Below are 18,896 nucleotides of genomic sequence, written 5' to 3'. Positions count from 1 at the left end.
GATCTTGCAACATGTGTAAAGCAGTGGCTTCCTGCAATGATTGTAAAGTAGGGCACCCACCAAAATCCATCCCTTAGAGTGGAACTAAACTCATATCCCCCACTCCCTCACCAGCACCAACTTCTTTTGGATTCAGGATCTTAGGCCACCTTGCCTGGCCGGGCCAGAATCATGTAACCCCTGTGCACAAGTATGGAAGTTCAACACTGAGGTACACTGAGCTGCGTATGCACAGAGAAAACAAGTTTACAGGGCACCTCTGATGTGCAAAATGTGTCCTGATTCTATGGACTAAGAGTGTTTCCATTTTGTTATGGTGAATTTAAGATTTTGTTTTGAATTGATACTGTACTGAGAGCACTCCTGCTGAAGTAGTTATGTTTGTTTTCCAATTGTTTGGTTATCCAAATTTTTCTACTCACTATGAAGGTCCTGGGTATATGAATGTCGAGGTATTAGTATTAGTATAAGGGCTGCAACGTAGATGTTTGCATGTGAGTGAGGACTACATGAGGAATTCAGCTAACTTAGATGAGAGATTATGAAAATAAACATTTAACCCCACCACCACCATCAACACCACCACCACCACCACCAGAGATACTCAGGTAACAATGAATTGGAAACAGATCCCCATCCTGATTTCCTGACATTCAGGGTACTATGGAACAGCTAGCCCCTTAAGATAGTACCCAGAATCAAATCCTGGAGTAAATGATAATATTTTCCTCAGGTGAACAATTATGTTCTGGGTGATAACTGGTACTGTTATGAATTAGGCCTGTTACACCGCTTTGCAGGAAGCAAAGGTAAATAAATTCTGTCAAGCTTTCCATGCACTGGTAACATAAACATATCATGACCTGCTGTTTGGGGTTTACTTTAATGACAAATAATAAAACCTAACCCTGAACCTAATTCTGAAGAGCTTGTCATATCTAACAGGTGAAACCCCACTTTCTGATAAGCAATTATGCTAAAATAATTATCATGTTAAGTTACATTTGGTAGACTTAATTATTTACTAGCCAAAAAAAAAAATATATGTTTTCAATTTAATATTATTATTATTGTCCTGCGACCACAAAACAAAGTGTCCAATTTCAACATAGCTGGCTTACATTACAGGCAAACGGTGTGCTTATAATTATGCCATTGCTGTTATAATGCTGTTATAATAATAATCAAATAATAAAATCTTCAAAAGAATTTAAGACCTTGTTGTGTGTATGACTTACAGTATGCCTTAACTGGTTCTCTATATTATAAATATCCACTGCACTGAGTATGACCTTCCTTTGGGCCTTTAATAACTTTTTACTAGTAGTGTAAACTTTTTTTTTTTTTTTTTTTTTGAGACGCTGGAGCATTAGATTCCTCAAGCAGTAGCCAAATTTTATTTGTTTTCCTAATGTTTCCATGATGTGAAAACTATTTCCACGATTCATTCTGGTCTTATAGTCTGTAAACTGAAAAACATGACTGTAGTCCATTACAGTTTTAATACTCTAACAAGAGTGATATGTGTTGTTTGAATACCTTTGCATTAAAAGTAAATTTTTCCTTCGAAAAATTTGTTATTAAAGCCATTTAGAGTAAGCCACCAATAGAGAAAACAGGGCTATTTACATGGACCAAAATCATGAGAAAGGAAGGATTTAGACAGCATGACTGGTAAGTGGACAGCAGTGAAAATCGACCACAACCCATGTCAGATATTGTTACGGTTGGTGAACTTAATCTCGCACAAATTTATGTGGCTATGCATTCACTAATACAACATTAGACTTATTTTCTTAAGCATACGCAGTCTAAGCACCATATTTTGATTTGTTATAGTTTCTTGCAGGCTATGTACAGGAGGAGCCAATTCATTTCCCTTCAGTGCAGGAAGCATGCTTGTAGCAGGAGAGAACAGAGTGAGGATCATTCATGTGCTGTGTGTCCTTTCACTGATCAATTATAGGCGGAGGGCAATGCTGTATCCTGGTCTAGGCCAACAAGGCCCAGGCCTAAGGCAACACTTTGCAGGGGGGCAGCAAGGAGTCCCCGCCGGCTTGTTCTACACTGTTACTGTAACGCAAGCACCTTCTAATTTTGACTGTCCTATCAGCCTGGACCACAAACCTTTCTCACTGTGCTATATGTTTTCTGCTGCATAATTGGCATGGTTTTATCTTCTTAGTCCTCTCCATAAAATTATCAGAAATTTGTGCTTAAGGCTTCATTTCCATGGACGTTTTTACAGCCACTTTTCTGAGCGTTTTTTGCAGCTTAAAAACGTCTCTCCATGTTAGTCTATGGCCTCATGCCCACCATGACGTTTTTGAGCTGTAGATGGCTGAGACATTTTTAAGCTGCAACAAAAAAAACAGGACCAGTTTGTTCTGAAGCTCCAGACGTTAAAAAACGCTCAAAAACTCGCAAAAACACTAAAAAGCGCTACCGCTGCATTTTTGAGCTCCAGCTCAAAGAATTTTTTTTTTTTTTGTAAAAAAACAGGCGTTTTTAAGCTGTAAAAAAGGCTAAAAAAAGTGGCGGTAAAAACGTCCATGGAAATGAAGCCTAAAGTAGAACTATATGCAACAAAAATATATATTTTTCATTTTGGATAGCCGCTGTCAGTTTATTTTTTACCATCCCTGACCCATTGCAGAGATTTCCCTTAACTTCCTACCCCATAGCCAAACAGGAAGTGAGAAGAAATCTATGCAAATTAAGGGAATACATTGCCCCTCAGGCCCTAAGAACTAGTGTCCCCACTCAGAAATTTCAGGGTCGGTCTTAAACAGACAGGGGTGTGGCTTTGACAGAAAGGGGTGTGTCATATTTAAATTAGGGGGTGCACGAGTTTAGTCAGGCCTAAGGCAGAACAAAACCTAAATACACTACTGGGTGAGGGTGAGAGGAAACCTGTAAGGCCCTTTTCACACTTGAGTGACTTTTCCTGTGACTTTGGACATCAGAGTTGCATGATAAGTCATACCTCATGATTCCCAATGATAGTCATTCATATCTGTGCAACTTCAAGTTCCCAGGACTACTTTGATCTGATTTTGATGCAAGTTCAGGTTCATAGACCTCAAGCATTCCCTGAAATTGTGTCAAAATCTTGGCAAAATACGCGACTTTCATGTCACTGCGTGTCAAAAGGGCCTTAATGTTACTGAACTGCAGTCCTGCCTTGGCAGACAGGATTGTGCTGAGTGACAGGGCTGTGCAAAACTCAGGGCAGAAATTGTAATTCTTTTGTGGGCAAAACAGTTTCCTAATGTCCATTTTATCTGTGCACTATTTAATTTGTAACTGACTGATAAAAGTTCAAGCAGCCATAACCACATGACTTCCCTCAGCTATTTCTGTTTGAAAATGGGAATTTGACTAAAGTGTTTCAAGTATATTTAAAGTCAATAGTTTTTTTACATTTTTGTAGAGTGGAGAGAAATAGAACACCTAATTTTCTTAATTGCTGGCTGTACCTGCATTAGGAAGATTCATCCTCACCATTTGTAATGTTTACTATTATCACTGAAAGTGAAAGAAAATCCCACATTTTGGGTTGTCCACAGAACAGAAAAAAAGGGGAAATCCTTCAACACTACTTCTGACGACCCTGATGACAACCCATGATTTCCTCACTTTGGAGGGATTGCCTTTTACTTAATCTTTGGGACAGGACAGTAAAGGCCAACCTCCACAATGGGACACAGATGGCAAAAAAATATATAATATATAATCCTTACTTTCTCTATCCCTTTCATGACTAAGCCTATTTCTGACATTTGGTGTTTACAAGTTAAAATCTGTATTTTTTGCTAGAAAATTACTTAAAACCCCCAAACATTATATATATATTTTTAGCAGAGAATCTAGAGAATAAAATGGCGATTGTTGCAATATTTTATGTTACAAGGTATTTGTGCAGCGGTGTTTTAAATGCAACTTTTTTGGAAAAATTTACTTTCATGAATTAAAAAACATTATAAAGTAAAGTTAGTACAATTTTTTTGGATAATGTGAAAGATGATGTTACACTGAGTAAATAGATACCAAACATGTCATGCTTTATATTTGCACGCACTCGTGGAATGGCGACAAACTACGGTACCTAAAAATCCCCATAGGCGACGCTTTAATTTTTTTTACGGTTACCAGGTTAGAGTTACAGAGGAGGTCTATGGCTAGAATTATTGCTTTCGCTCTGGCGATCACGGCGATACCTAACATGTGTGATTTGAACACCGTTTACATATGCAGGCGCGACTTCCGTATGTGTTTTCTTTGCTACGCAAGCTTGTGGGGACAGGGGCGCTTTAAAAAAAAAGTTTTTTCTTATTTATTTTTATAATATACAATTGTGTTTTTAAAAAAAATATTTTTGATCACTTTTATTGCTGTCACAAAGAATGTAAACACCCCCTGTGACAGTAATGCGTGGTGACAGGTACTCTTTATGGAGGGATCGGGGGTCTCTGCACTTAAAAGTATTCAGATCACCAAGAACTGCGATTCTGAATACTGTGTATTTTTTTAAATCCAGCGCCATTGGCAGCGGAGTAACCCGGAAGTGACGTCATGACGTTGCTTCCGTGTTTAAATTGAAGAGACTGAATCAAAGCCGTTTGTGGCTTTGATTCATTCTTTCTCTAGATTCATTCTTTCGTGGATCGGGTCTCCCGGTGGGACGGGAGGCCCGATAAGAGCGGCGGAGGCAGCGGGATGTCCCATCCCGTTCCTCCGGGATAACAACCGAGCGGCTTTTAGCTGCATCGGTTGTTATCCCTAGAAAGCCATTTGCTGGCTCTAAAAAATGATACCGGGATGTCGTCTGCAGCTGCGGGCATCATCCCAGGATAACCCCTGAAAGCCGAGGACGCATATCTGCGTACACTCGGCGGGAAAGGGCTATACAAAAAATAGGTTTAGCCTTTTGTTCTAATTTAAAATCCAGTAATTGTGTCTATATCTCAATCTGTCCATTCAGTTAAAGAAAAAAATTGTCAACCTATCCTATTTTTACTAACTGGTTATATTTCATGGGAAAACCTAAATACAAATTTGATTTTCTCCAAGCAGTAGGTTCAGAGTAAGGAAGGTTTATCAAATGTCAGTGAACTACTGGTATGTTTTTGGGCTGTGGGAGCAAATCCTCACAAACGTGGTGAGTAGGAATGAGTGAAGTGATTTCAGCAAATAGCATGTAAATCTACAATTTAGCAATGAGCGAAATTTAGCAAAACTCTTTTTGTTTAGACAAAATATGTGTTTTGCATATTTTATTGTTATTTGTATTATTTGTGTATTTATATTTGAGGTGATTGTAGCCGTATTAGTGCAATTGTGACAGAGAAAATTGAGTACTGTCCGTGATACTTTTTTTATTTGCACTAACACATCATTTTTCATGGACGAGCTTTCGGAGTGTGTCCCCTTCTTCAAGGTCCAAGCAATACTGATTCACAAAAGTTGCTGATAGCTTTATTACTATTGCCATACACATTGATTTGTATGTGTTTGTTTTTCTTTTCCCTTTCCATCAGAGATTTTTTTTTGCTCTGTTTTGTTGTAACATTTCACCTTCTGCTAAAACTTTTGTGAATCAGTACTGCTTGGACCTTGAAGAAGGGGACACACCCCGAAACTTGTCCATGAAAAATTATATGTTAGTGCAAATAAAAAAAGTATCATGGACAGTACTCAATTTTCTTTGTGTATTTATGAAACTAATAAGGGGCTGTCTTTGTTGTACAAGAAATGGTCCAAGATAGTTGAAATGAGCTTCTGCAACCCTCAGGGCCCACTTAAAGTTTCTTGCCCACTTTAAAAACCACTCAAAAGGCCTTTAATTTTACCTTCCCCACTGATTGCAATGCGTGTTACCTAGATGGTGAAATTCTCCCAATTTCCACTTAACTTCACGGAAATGAAAACTTTCAGTTCTACTCATTTTTAAAGTGGAAAGCATACACATTTCATAAAGTGTTTATGTTGGGAAATTAACACAGGACTTTAAAGCTGAATATTACTACTTAGCGCAGAAGCTAGAATAATACTTTCTCAACTGTAGGTTAGACAAAAGATAACATCAATTTTATCTTACGTGATGAATTTTGTCAGGTTGCACCACTGGTTTGGATCTACAGTCTTCATCTTGCTTTCAAACACTTCTCCACAAAATGGCAAATACTCCAACAGAAGTGTTTCATTGCACTTGATCACAGGATGTTGTAAACCACCTATACATAAAAAAAAAGAAAATACAGAATATCAGCTAGGGACTTGCAATAATATAACATCAAGATGTATATACAGACAATGGGATTAAGTGCAAAATCTGGTGCCAATTAGCATCTAACTTTAGCTTGTTCAATTAAGCAGTAAAACCTGGAAGCCGATTGGTTTCTTTGCTTCTATGTTTCTATGCTGAGGTGCATCAGCTTTTGCTTTCTCTAGTTTTAGTAAATAGTATGTAGAAAAGTACAGTGCATTTACACAGACCTGTCACTTGACACTTATTGGGCAAATTTACCATTGAAACGTCCTGTTCTAGTGTCCAATGTCAATTCAGACAAAGATTTGTAAAAACCTTTGTGGGAACAACGCAACAGACAATCTTCAGTGTCCTCTCAGCTCTCCACTTCACTCAGTAAACCTAAAGATAACCCTCCATTGCAACCTGCAAGTTTATTTACTTAATAGCATAATGGGCCCCTGGGCAAAGTAATGCTCTGGGGCCCCTACAATGATGAGAGTCCAGGTAAACAGACATCAAGTAGGTAGGAGGCAGGCCTCCCCTGTGTATCTATCACTCACAGTGCCATCATGGGGCCCCCAATTACAGGGCTCAAAGACAAGCTGCATTGGGGAAAGTGCAGGGGCCCCCCATAAAGCTAGGGCCCCTGGGCAGTGCCTAGCTGTGCCCCCTCATTAAGACAGCCCTGTCTGTTCCCTCCACTAATCTCAATTTGGTCAAAAATTCCTTGCTTGCCTTTTAGAAGACAGTCCACATCCCCGATGTACAGTTGTACTTACACAACTGTAAACCCTTGAGACTAATAATACCTGTGCTCACCTTACAATCACTGCTAACAACCAGATCTTCAGTACAAGAATGTTACATTCTGACTTGAGATTCGCTTATAATATATACAGTATGCACCACACACACAAGCAAAACTCTCAATTGTTTCCTGTGGACCCAATACTGGTTTAGGATGTTCACAGTTAATGTAATGCTATTTTTGTACACTCCCTCCAATTTATAAACATCTCCCATAGTAGGATATTCCACCTTATATCTAGAGTTCAAAAGTCACTTGCATCTTTGTTAAGACTATATAAGAATCTTGATACACCTATAACTATCATGCACATTGTAAATCTCTATTGCCATGAACCCCCATTAAATGGTTTAAAGGTGAACTCCTAGAATGTCAGAAACCTCCAATCACCCAAAAAGGATCTAAAGGTCTTGGCTGTCTAGCTAAATTGAAAGTTGATATTGTCACGCCCAAAATTCTGGGTTGGTGAGGTTTTTGAATTGACCTCAGATGGTAAGAGAGCCCCCCCCCCCCCCCGTGTTGCAAGAACACCTCTCAATACATGACATCTGGAGATTGCACAACCCAAACCTTTTCACATGTCCATACTTCACTATCAAAATTGCATTACAAATTATGCTCACAATCTCTACTCCCCATCATAATTAAATCCCAAATCCATGATTTATAGATCATGCCCCAATCTCCCTAATTCAAGAATAAAAAACACTAACAGACTAACAAAACTTTAACGATAATTTTCATAAAATGATTAATAGAACATGTCACCTTTAACAAATAATTCTCCATCTACCCTACCCTCTTTTGGAAAGCCAGAACAGCATATATCAGAGTGAAAACAATACCCTACTCACACAGTAAAAAGATTCTGTGCTGCATATATTGCCCTATAAACACAACTGACAAGGAAAGTGGTAAACTACTTGCAAACCTGCCCAGAGGGAAAAAAGCCCTACAAACATGAAGGCGGCTTTAGACCTGGACACATCTATGCCCCAGCTGTTCCCGACATTGGAGAAGCGAGTCGCATCCCAGGACGCCAAGCTACAAATCTGCTGATATCAGCGCAGCTGTCACTCTGGTTATTCAAACGCTCTCAGTCCCTCTTAAAGTAAGAGGCCACTCAGCTGTTTGATGTCTTTTTAATGCTTTTTAAATAAATGGTAATGCACTATGGGATCCCATTTGTTTTTCTGTTTTTGCTATGAAAACCACCGTATTTGATTATCTGGGGTCACAGTTCCAGCGCCAACCGCAGAGTGTGCAGGCACTGAATCCTGCTTCGCTCAATCGACCTACTTTTTCATTAAAGTGGTCCCATCTGTGTGGTAAGCGCAATATATAAGAGAGCACTTCAGGTGAAGCTGTTGTCTATGGTGAAGGCTTAATGAGCACGGTGAAGTCAGATTGGATGCAAATTCCTGGAAGAACCCTCCCTTTTTCCTTCATGCTTACATCTTGCTTATGACATTCAATGTCTATGATGGACTTTTAACTCAATTCTACTACAGGACTTATCTTTTGAGATCATCGCACTAGTATTTAATTTTTGGGGTTCATCACCCATTATTATTATAATTATTTGCAGGAAACTGTAACTTTCACTTACATTACACAAGGGTTCCCTTGTAGGAACCTTCTTTCACTTATTACAAACATGAATAGTCTCACAACAACTAACAAATTGAATCTGAAGGTCACTGACCACAAACAAAATAAAGCTACAATAGTGGAATACAACATATCCCTCTACTCGGGGGACAGGGGTGCCCAATAAAAAAAAAAAGCACTGGACTCTGCAGAAGCTTGAAACTCCAAAAAGTATTTTGCATCTCAACTGGAAACTTTGAATGTAGACATAACAGAAGCTGAAGGGGCAAAATATATTTTAGATTCATGTGATTACAAGGCCACGGGGCCTGATGGCTTTCCAGCTGAATTATTTAACAAGTTATAACACCCACACTATAAGCAGTTTGCATGGGCTTGTGGGGCTATGTACCAAACAGTAATGAGGCATATTATTAAACAAAAACATAAGGATTCCACCCTATAAGCTCCTATAGACTGATATAACTTGCTAATATAGATGCCATATTGATTAAATGCCAAAAATAGGGCAGACAGGCTGGCTATTTTGATGCCTATGCTACAATACCCCACCCAAAAAGATTTAAAAAAAAAGTATTGTGGTAATGACTGACATTCAAAAGCTTTTGTTGATTCTAAAACACTGTAAAACCAATGAGGCATCCCCCTTCATATTATTAGACACTGAAAAAACATTCAGTAGTATTATCCAGGAATGGCTCTTTAGTCATCTGGGATTCTGAAGATCCTTAAACTTTGACAAACTTGCTCCATGCCGAGTATAACTTGTTTAAAGCCGTGACAAAAGATGAGAATCCTTTTGAAACGTGCAAATACATTTCTGATTTTCCAATATAGCCTGTTTTTTCTTAAGATTTGATTCAAGGTCTGTGGACATTTCAGAAGGACTCTCATCCCCACTTAGGTGACAAATGTGCCTGGCCCTCTTATCTTCTAGACAGTTAGCCCACTCTCAGAACTATAAATATTCTATATCCTATTTAAAATGTCAAGAAAATTGTATTTCATTAAATGTCAATTATTTTAATAACACTGCCAAACTCTGATCACTGTCTCTAAAGCACAATCTTTTACAATAGCCTTCAGCTCTGAAGTATGTTAAGAAAAAATATATTTAAAAAAAAAGTATGTTTTAAATATGTATATTTTATTGCTCTTACTTGTAAATCGGTGTATAAATGTGTGGGTTTTCAGTTTTCAGAACCATTTTTCAGAATTGTATAAAGCTTGAAGAAGGGATGTAAGTTAACCTGAATGTTTGCATCTTTAATAGCCTAAAAAATAATTGGTATAACCTTACTTGGAGAAATGAAAATGTCCTCTTCTTTTAAAATGTATATACATTGAAAACCTAATTTTGGATAGAGTGGATAAGGGTTAAAACTTCTGTTTTTTTTTTACATACTGTACCGGTATGTCCAGGGCACACTTAGTGAGATTTTTTTCTCATTTAAGCTCCCAGTATATGGATTGACAGTTTGTCGCGTAAGCAGGAACTGGATGAATTTCGATCTATTTTTGGCCCCTGTGGTTGAACAGAAGTCGATCTACTGACCTTCTGCTCAGCCACTGTATTGTATTTTCCTCATTTAATCAGCGTTACAGGCTATACGCTGCAGCACTGATAAGTGTATCCTGATGGTGGAGGAGTCAATCCACTGTCAGAATACAATGACTCAGCAGAGAGGATTCCCTAATCTACACCAAATGTGTGGATGGGGGAATTCGGGTCAGTTCAACCCGCTGGTTGAATGAAAACATTTTTACCCATATATGGGCATATATATGGTCTTTTTTAGGCCGCGTACACACGACCGGTCCAAACCGATGAAAACGGACCGAAGTCCAGTTTCATTGGTCCAAACCGACCGCGTGTACGGCTCATCGGACTTTTGTCCTTCAGACCAAAGTTTTAGAACTTGCTTTAAAATAGAACCGATGGACGGCTGACCATCGGTCAAAACCGATGGTTAGTACACAAAAGCATTGGTTCAAAACCTGCGCATGCTCAGAATCAAGTCGACGCATGCTTGGAAGCATTGAACTTCTTTTTTTTTAGCACGTCGTGAGTTTTACGTCACCGCGTTCTGACCCGAACGGTTTTTGAACTGATGGTGTATACACACATCAGACCATCAGTCTGCTTCAGCGGTGAACCGATGAAAACGGTCCGTAGGACTATTCGCATGGGATGGACCGGTCGTGTGTACGCGGCCTAAGACTCGGCAAATGTATTTTGAACAGGGGGATAAGAATGGTAGACTACTGGCCCTCATAGCACAGCATGATAGGCTTGTACAACTCATCATACACCATAAGGCATCAATATGGAGGAGTTTGACACTTATGCTTCCCTATCTACAACCCTCCCAAACCCGTGCACTTCTGCACTTGGGTTGTCCTTTGACTATCCATTAAAATACTATAAGAAATTGAGCCATTTAGGTTTTTTGTTGTGCTAAGGGATTAATTTTCTATTTTTTTAAGACCATATCTCAAAGAATCACTGACACCTCATTCACACAGTTTAAAAGGACATGATTTAGTATTTGCCCTCCAAGCTAAATGTTCCCATTCCTGCCCTAAATTAGATTGTTTTGACAATAGTAAGCTAAACCCATTTAGAACAGGATTACAGACCATATCCTGTATCCAGCTGTTTCATATACAGTTTAGGTTCTAAAAAAACACAAATGACATAGCCTCCTTCTGGATGCTTAGTACCAAAAATACATAGTATGTAACAATTTATACTTGTCAGTCCTGATGAACATTGCTCCTGGGAGAGTGGGAGTGGAGTGAGGAAAGGTCTGGAAATTTTATTCTTTTTAAGGATGCTTCCATTTACTGTAATGCATACTTAGGATAAAAATCTCCACTACAGTTTCCAATACATTTTAAGAAAACATTTTGATTATTTTCCAAACAATAAAGTATTGGTAACTATCAAAAAAGACAGCATAATGTGAAATTTTGCTTCAGTGATGGAAGCTAAACGATTTGATGTTTGGGAAAAATACCAAGTGAATTTTAAAACGATTTATAGAATTTGGCAAGAAATAATACTGCAGATGCAAAGAGGGGATCCTGTAAGCACAAAGGACTTGAAGACAATGTTGAGAACATATATTTGGCAAGGAAATGTGAAGAATAATAAAAAAAAGTTTGCTGACTGCTGTAATGAAAGAAAACGAAAGGGCTGGAGCTCAAAATTTGAGCCATTATTTTTAATAATGTCACAAGGAGTGCAGCTGTTTGTTCGCAGCTGAAAACACGTTTTAAAATTTTCTATGTGTGAGTAGGCAGCAATGCTCTATTTGCATATTCTATAATCCAGTGGAGTTTCTTTGCAATGTGTGGGCATAGATAGCCAGTAATCAGGGTAACATAAATTCACAGTAAGTTTCCATCATAATGACAAAATGTGTACTATGCAGATATTTGTTCGCAATAGCAGTTTAATATTAATTAGGAAAAGGGAGGGTGACTATATGTTTTTTTCCTTACAGGCAGGCATTTAAATGCAAAATTTGCATCAAAACATTTTTTTTTTCACCCTCAAACAGCACTTGGAGTGTATTTAACAATGGAGAAGGCCTACGGTAAAATTCTCTAAAGATTCCTTAAATCCATTTTACACAGCCTAGGGATAACATTTAGACCCCTTTCACACTGGGGCGGTGGGGGCGGTGGGGGCGTTGGTGGTAAAGTGTGATTTACTGTAGTTTTTGTGGCAGTATTTGGCCGCCAGCGTGGTGCTTTTAACCGGGCTAGCGCGTGAAAAAGGGTTAAAACTTCCCGCAAAGCGGCACTTTGCCGGCAGTTCAGCGGTGCTGCCCATTGATTTGGGCAGGGGCACTTTAGGAGCTGTGTGTTCACCGATCCTACAGTGCCTTAAAGATGCGGCTAGCAGGACTTTTTTTTTACCGTCCTGCCATTGTACCGCTCCAGTGAGAAAGCCCTCAGGCTTTCACATTGGAGTGAAAGAAGCAGCTATTTCAGGGTGCTTTGCAGGCGCTATTTTTAGCGTTATAGAGCCTCAATGTGAAAAGGGTCTAACTGAATGGTAGGCCACCCCTAAACTGCTTGCACCACATATTATACATCCTGCAAAAATGTGTATGGAAAAACAGGGACGGCCGCACTCCAAAAATAAAAATTTGTTCCTTTTAATAAAAACTGGTCACAACATGGATATGTCACAGCAAAAAAACAGGAAAAGAGCTAACGCGTTTCACACTCTCATACAGTGCTTATTCATAGCTAATTATTATATCCTCTTGCATCCTGGTACACTCTTCCAATGTCTTACCCAAGGAGGTTCATCAGTAATTTATAGAGGTTGGTCCATATGATTGTTCATATAGTGGTGAAAAACAGTGAGGTTAATTTATAAAAAGAGCATAACATTTTCTCTAAGCAAACATATGCAGTGATGCACGATAGAAATTAGAACAAAAATGGGGCTTGATTGGATGACTGAAGTAAATGTTGCCCCATCATTTTTAGGTAAGTGAACATTCATTTCACAAACTGACACGTTTTCTGTTCCTATCTTTTTACCCAGTACTTTAAAAGCCATCTCCATCTTTGTTGTTTTAAAAAAAATTCAATTAAATTAAAAGAAATTAAAAGAAAGAAACCACAAACATAATGAACACTGTAGATATCTCCTTACTTGCTTAGTATTGTTGTAAACCCTCCTGACAGCTGAAAGAACCAAGCCAGAAGGTATCGGTGCCTTTGCACGAGTACCGATGCCCATGCATATGCCTAGTATCGGCACCAATATTGATATTGGTGAAACCCTAATATAACCCTAATATACAGTATCTCAGAAAAGTGAGTACACCCCTCACATTTTTGTAAATATTTTATTATATTTTTTCATGGGACAACACTGAAGAAATGACACTTTGCTACAATGTAAAGTAGTGAGTGTACATCTTGTATAACAGTGTAAATTTGCTGTCCTCTCAAAAAAAAAAACAACACACAGCCATTAATATGTAAACTGCTGGCAACAAAAGTAAGTACACCCCTAATTTAAAGAAATTTCCAAATTTGGCCAAAAGTGTCAATATTTTGTGTGGCCTGCCTTAACCCTCTTGGACATGAAGTTCACCAGAGCTTCACAGGATGCCACTGGAGTCCTCTTCCACTCCTCCATGATGACCATGGGCATCCGCTGATTTTTTTTTAAGGGGGGGGGTGCTTTGGCAGCGGCGATACACATTTAACCCTTTCTTGAAACGCTAGCGGGGGTTAAAAGCTCCCTGCTAGCGACCGAATAGCGCACCTAAAATGATGGTAAAGCGCTGCTTTTTAGCTGCACTTTACCGATAACACGGCCAGCTGGCAGTATGAAATAGCTCTTGAGATAATTCAGCTTCACCCCATGCCCATATAAATATAGCCTAGAGAATGTACAGACCTTCCTTCAGCACATATGGACCCTCCATTCAGCACAGATGGACCCCCTTCAGCACAGACCTCTCCTTTCAGCATAAATGGACCCCCTTAAGCACAGACCCTCCCATTCCACACAGACCCCTTCATTCAGCACAGGCCCCCCTTCAGCACAGATGGACCCCCTTTAAGCACAGACCCCCTTTCAGCACAGGTGGACCCCCATTCAGCACAACCCCCCCTTCAGCACAGATGGACCCCCTCCCCCATCCCATTCAGTACCTCAGATCAGCACAGCACAGGCACAGCAAGTTCCCTCCCCCTGTATACACAAACACTGGAGGGGGAGGCGGCTTCACTCTGCTCTCTGTGCCTGTGTGACATCCGGACTGGGACTGCTCAGACAGCCCGCGGCCACGAGAGGAGGAGATTGTTGGTCACTCCACACCAGACCGCCCCCCTTGCAGCGCCACGGCCAGCAGCTCGCCTCTCTATCCCTGTTCTAACCTGCCTGTCACAGCTGCGCTGTCACAGCTTCAGTTGCGGAGGGGTGTTTTCACTCTTCAACACCTTCTCGATTCCGGGGGGCGGCAATTGCCCCCCCCTTGCCCTAGGGAGCGGACGCCCATGATGATGACATTAGGGAGCTGGTGGATGTTAGAGACCTTGCGCTCCTCCACCTCCAATTTTAGGATGCCCTACAAAGGGGTTTAGGTCTGTAGACATGCTTGGCCAGTCCATCACCTTTACCCACAGCTTCTTTAGCAAGGCAGTGGTTGTCTTGGATGTGTGTTTGGGGTCATTATCATGCTGGAACACTGCCCTGCTGCACAGTCTCTGAAGGGAGGGTAATCATGCTCTGCTTCAGTATGTCACAGTACATGTTGGCATTCATGGTTCCCTCAATGAACTGTAGCTTCCCAGTGCCAGCAGCACACATGCAGCCCCAGACCATGACACTCCCACCACCATGCTTGACTGCAGACAAGACACACTTGTCTTTGTGCTCCTCATCTGGTTGCTGCCACACACGCTGGACACCATCTGAACAAAATAAGTTTATCTTGGTCTCATCAGACCACAGGACATGGCTCCAGTAATCCATGTCCTTAGTTTTCTTGTCTTCAGCAAACTGTTTGCAGGCTTTTTTGTGCATCATCTTTAGATGCAGATCAATTTGATGCAATGTGCGGCGTATGGTCTGAGCACTGACAGGCTGCCCCCCCCCCCACCCCTCCAACCTCTGCAGCAATACTGGAAACACCCATATGTCCATTTACCAAAGACAATCTCTCAATATGACGCTAAGCACGTGCACGCAACTTCTTTGGTTGAACACAGTGAGGCCTGTTCTAAGTGGAACCTGTCCCGTGAAACTGTTGTATGGTCTTGGCCACCCTGCTACAGCTCAGTTTCAGGGTCTTGGCAATCTTCTTATAGCCTAGACCATCTTTATGTAGAGCATTAATATTTTTTTCAGATTCCCAGAAAGTTCTTTGGCATGAGGTGCCATATTGAACTTCCAGTAACCAGTATGAGAGAGTGAGAGCGATAACACCAAATATAACACACCTGCTCCCCATTCCATTATGTGATACAACTCCCAATAAGCCACTGTTCTCTATATAAGTCTACCACATTATGCAGACACTTGCTATCATCCTCCAAGGCTCTGATGAAGAGGGAACCCCTCAAAACACGTTAGCCTACCATTGAGCATTTGCCCTTGCATGGGATCGACTCATTTTATATGAACACTTTGTAACCTAGTCTCTATTAATACGTAGTAATTTCCTTTCATTTATTTATTTACTCTGTTTAAAAATAAACTGTACCAATTTTATCCATGCATTAGATCACGTGCCTTTCTCCTCTTTTCTCACTTGGCTCTCTTCGGGCCACCCCTGGTCAGTTTAGGCAGCAGGATTTGCTTGGTTTTTCTACACAACGTACCATCCGAAATGACTACCATTTTTCATCAATATCGCCTGTATGAGCGCAGGAGAAATATATTTTTTGTTCATACCTATATCTGAGACCTTGTAAAACTAACAAGTCACATGGCAACGGGGAGGAAAAAAAAAATTAGCACATTTTCACTTAGGGGTGTACTCACTTTTGTTGCCAGCGGTTTAAACATTAATGGCTGTGTGTTGAGTTATTTTGAGGGAACAGAAAATGTACACGGTTATACAAGCTGTACACTCCTTTGCATTGTAGAAAAGTGTAATTTCTTCAGTGTTGTCACATGAAAAGTTATAATAAAATATTTACAAAAAGTGAAGGGTGTACTCATTTTTTTGAGATACTGTATATATATATACTGTATATATATATATATATATATATATATATATATATATATACACACAGTTTAAAAATAAGGCAAAAGCTGCCTGCACTGAACATTATTGATACTTGTATTCACATATAAAAATAAAAAAATTAAGTGCAGCGCTACAAATCAATAATTAACACAATAAGTGATAAATTGAAGTATAACCTCTGAGGGTATGAAAAATTGATACTTGTAGAGGGGCGTACCATCATCCATGATATAGGGGGGTGATTTTAGGTGAGCAGCCGAGTCTCCTTCTTCCCCTATGCATATTTTTTGAACCTGTTGTTTGTCTTTATTGCCTGACTTATGTTATTTTTAATTTTAGACTCTTCTGATGAAGTGGCATGTAGCCACGAAACTAGTAAAGATGTCCTGATACGACCCTCTACCCACTATGCTTCTCCCCCTCCTGGGGACTACTATACAGTACTGGCGTGCTGTTGGTCGTATATTGTGTATTTTTTAAAGATGTATTCCCCGTTTTTTGTCGTTATCGACATTTCCCTTAATAAAAATTGTTCTTATTATTTACCTGTTTTTGTTGTATACTATTTACATATATTACTAGTACCGTGATAGTCCAACAATGGCCCAAAAAAAAAACCATTTGGCTCTTTGGTTTGGGGACCCTGGAACCAAACCCTTTACAATAAGTGATAACAAAGTGCAAAAGATGCTATACATATATTATACAAAAGTTACATCTAAAAAATTTAAAAGTGTTATGTGTAAAGAAGTGAATCCAGTCTACAATAGTATCAAAGTCCACAAATATAAAATAGTGTGTAAGATGATATCTTCACTTTAAAGAGAAAAGACACCTTGTGAAAAGTCCATATCAACATTCTGAAATGTGATTTACAGTGCACCCCAACCATAAGTGCAATACAGCTCCTTACCAGAACTTATTGGCCTCTGTATTACAAATGGTCATGAAGTGCTTTAGGCGATTTAGGTCTCCCTCAAACCAAACTGCATCTTTCTTCAGAGCCAATATGGGATATGTCACCAACATCGCTCAAAGACAAGACATAAGAGATACTCTCATAGCATAAAATTGTATGGTGAAAGTTTATTAAAGGATTAAAATGTACACTCACATGTTTTATGAACGTTCTTGGCTGCAAGTGGCACTTCTTTACATATATATATATATATATATATATATATATATATATATATATATATATATATATATATATATATATATATCTCACTAAAAGTATTGCAATGCCTGGCTTTACACGCACATGAACTTTAATGGCATCGGAATCGGAATTTCTGACAGGAAAAGTTCGATGTGAAATTCCGACCGGGTGTAGGCCCCATCGGACTTTTTCTGTCGGAATTTCCGACAGAAAAAAAATTGAGGGCTGGTTCTCAATTTTTCCGACGGGAAAAGTTCTTGTCGGAAATTCCAATCATCTGTATGCAATTCCGACGCGCAAAAAAACACGCATGCTCAGAATCAATTTGACGCATTCTTGAAATCATTGAATTTAATTTTTCTCACTCGTCGTAGTGTCGTACGTCACCACGTTCTTGACGGTCTGAATTTTGTGTGACCGTGTGTATGCAACACAAATTTGAGCCAAAATTCAGTCGAAAAAAAATCCATGGTTTTCTTGTTGGAATTTCCGATCTGGTGTACGCGGCATTAGTGCATAGATTTCTGTATTGAGTTGGCCCCCTTTTTGCAGCTATAACAGCTTCTTCTGGGAAGGCTGTCCACAAGGTTTAAGAGTACATCTATGGGAATGTTTGACCATTCTTCCAGAAGTGCATTTCCAGTGAAGGGAAGGGTGCAACTCTGCTGGGAGAGAAGATAGCTAAAAAGTTAGAGGGGCTTTTATACTGGGTATTGGGGGGATGGTCCAGATATAGAGCTAGGCAGTATTCAGCAAGGTTCAGTGGGTAATATTGGAAGCATTAATGGTAGGGCAACTAGAATACCAAAATCCAAGGTAAGTAAGCTGGCAAATTGCAGTCTCATAACAACTAACAAGGAAATCATATGCGACTAGGGTTGCCACATCATCCCTTTAATCCAGGATACATAAATTACACAGGTTCTGAGGTTGATTTAATGCAGATAAGGCACCAAGTGAATTTAGCCACTTCAGCCCCGGACCATATTGCTGGTCAATGACCGGGCCACTTTTGCGATTCAGCACTGCGTCGCTTTAACTGAAAATTGCGCAGTCGTGCGGCGTGGCTCCCAAACAAAATTGGCGTCCTTTTTTTCCCACAAATAGAGCTTTCTTTTAGTGGTATTTGATCACCTCTGCGGTTTTTAGTTTTTGCGCTATAATCAAAAATAGAGCAACAAGAGGAATGGAGGAGCTCAGCTATGAGAAAAAATTAGAAGAACTAAATGTATTCACTCTTGAGAAGAGGAGAATAAGGGGGGATATGATCAACATGTACAAATATATAAGGGGTCCATATAGTGAACTTGGTGTTGAGTTATTCAC

General features: G+C 39.6%; 1 protein-coding gene across 1 annotated transcript in view; it reads right to left on the bottom strand.

The window, feature by feature from the left end:
• RAMP3 (receptor activity modifying protein 3) overlaps window positions 1-18,896 on the bottom strand; it is a 259,527-nt gene that overhangs the window by 98,072 nt on the left and 142,559 nt on the right. The window contains exon 2 of the mRNA XM_040353331.1: window positions 6,101-6,236. Coding sequence (XP_040209265.1) covers window positions 6,101-6,236 — 136 coding nt within the window. The remainder of the gene's footprint in view (window positions 1-6,100; window positions 6,237-18,896) is intronic.

The sequence above is a fragment of the Rana temporaria genome, chromosome 5 (assembly GCF_905171775.1).
Source record: "Rana temporaria chromosome 5, aRanTem1.1, whole genome shotgun sequence".
Classification (NCBI taxonomy): domain Eukaryota; kingdom Metazoa; phylum Chordata; class Amphibia; order Anura; family Ranidae; genus Rana; species Rana temporaria.
The sequence above is the reverse complement of the archived record's forward strand: the minus strand, read 5'-3'. Positions and strand labels throughout refer to the sequence as shown.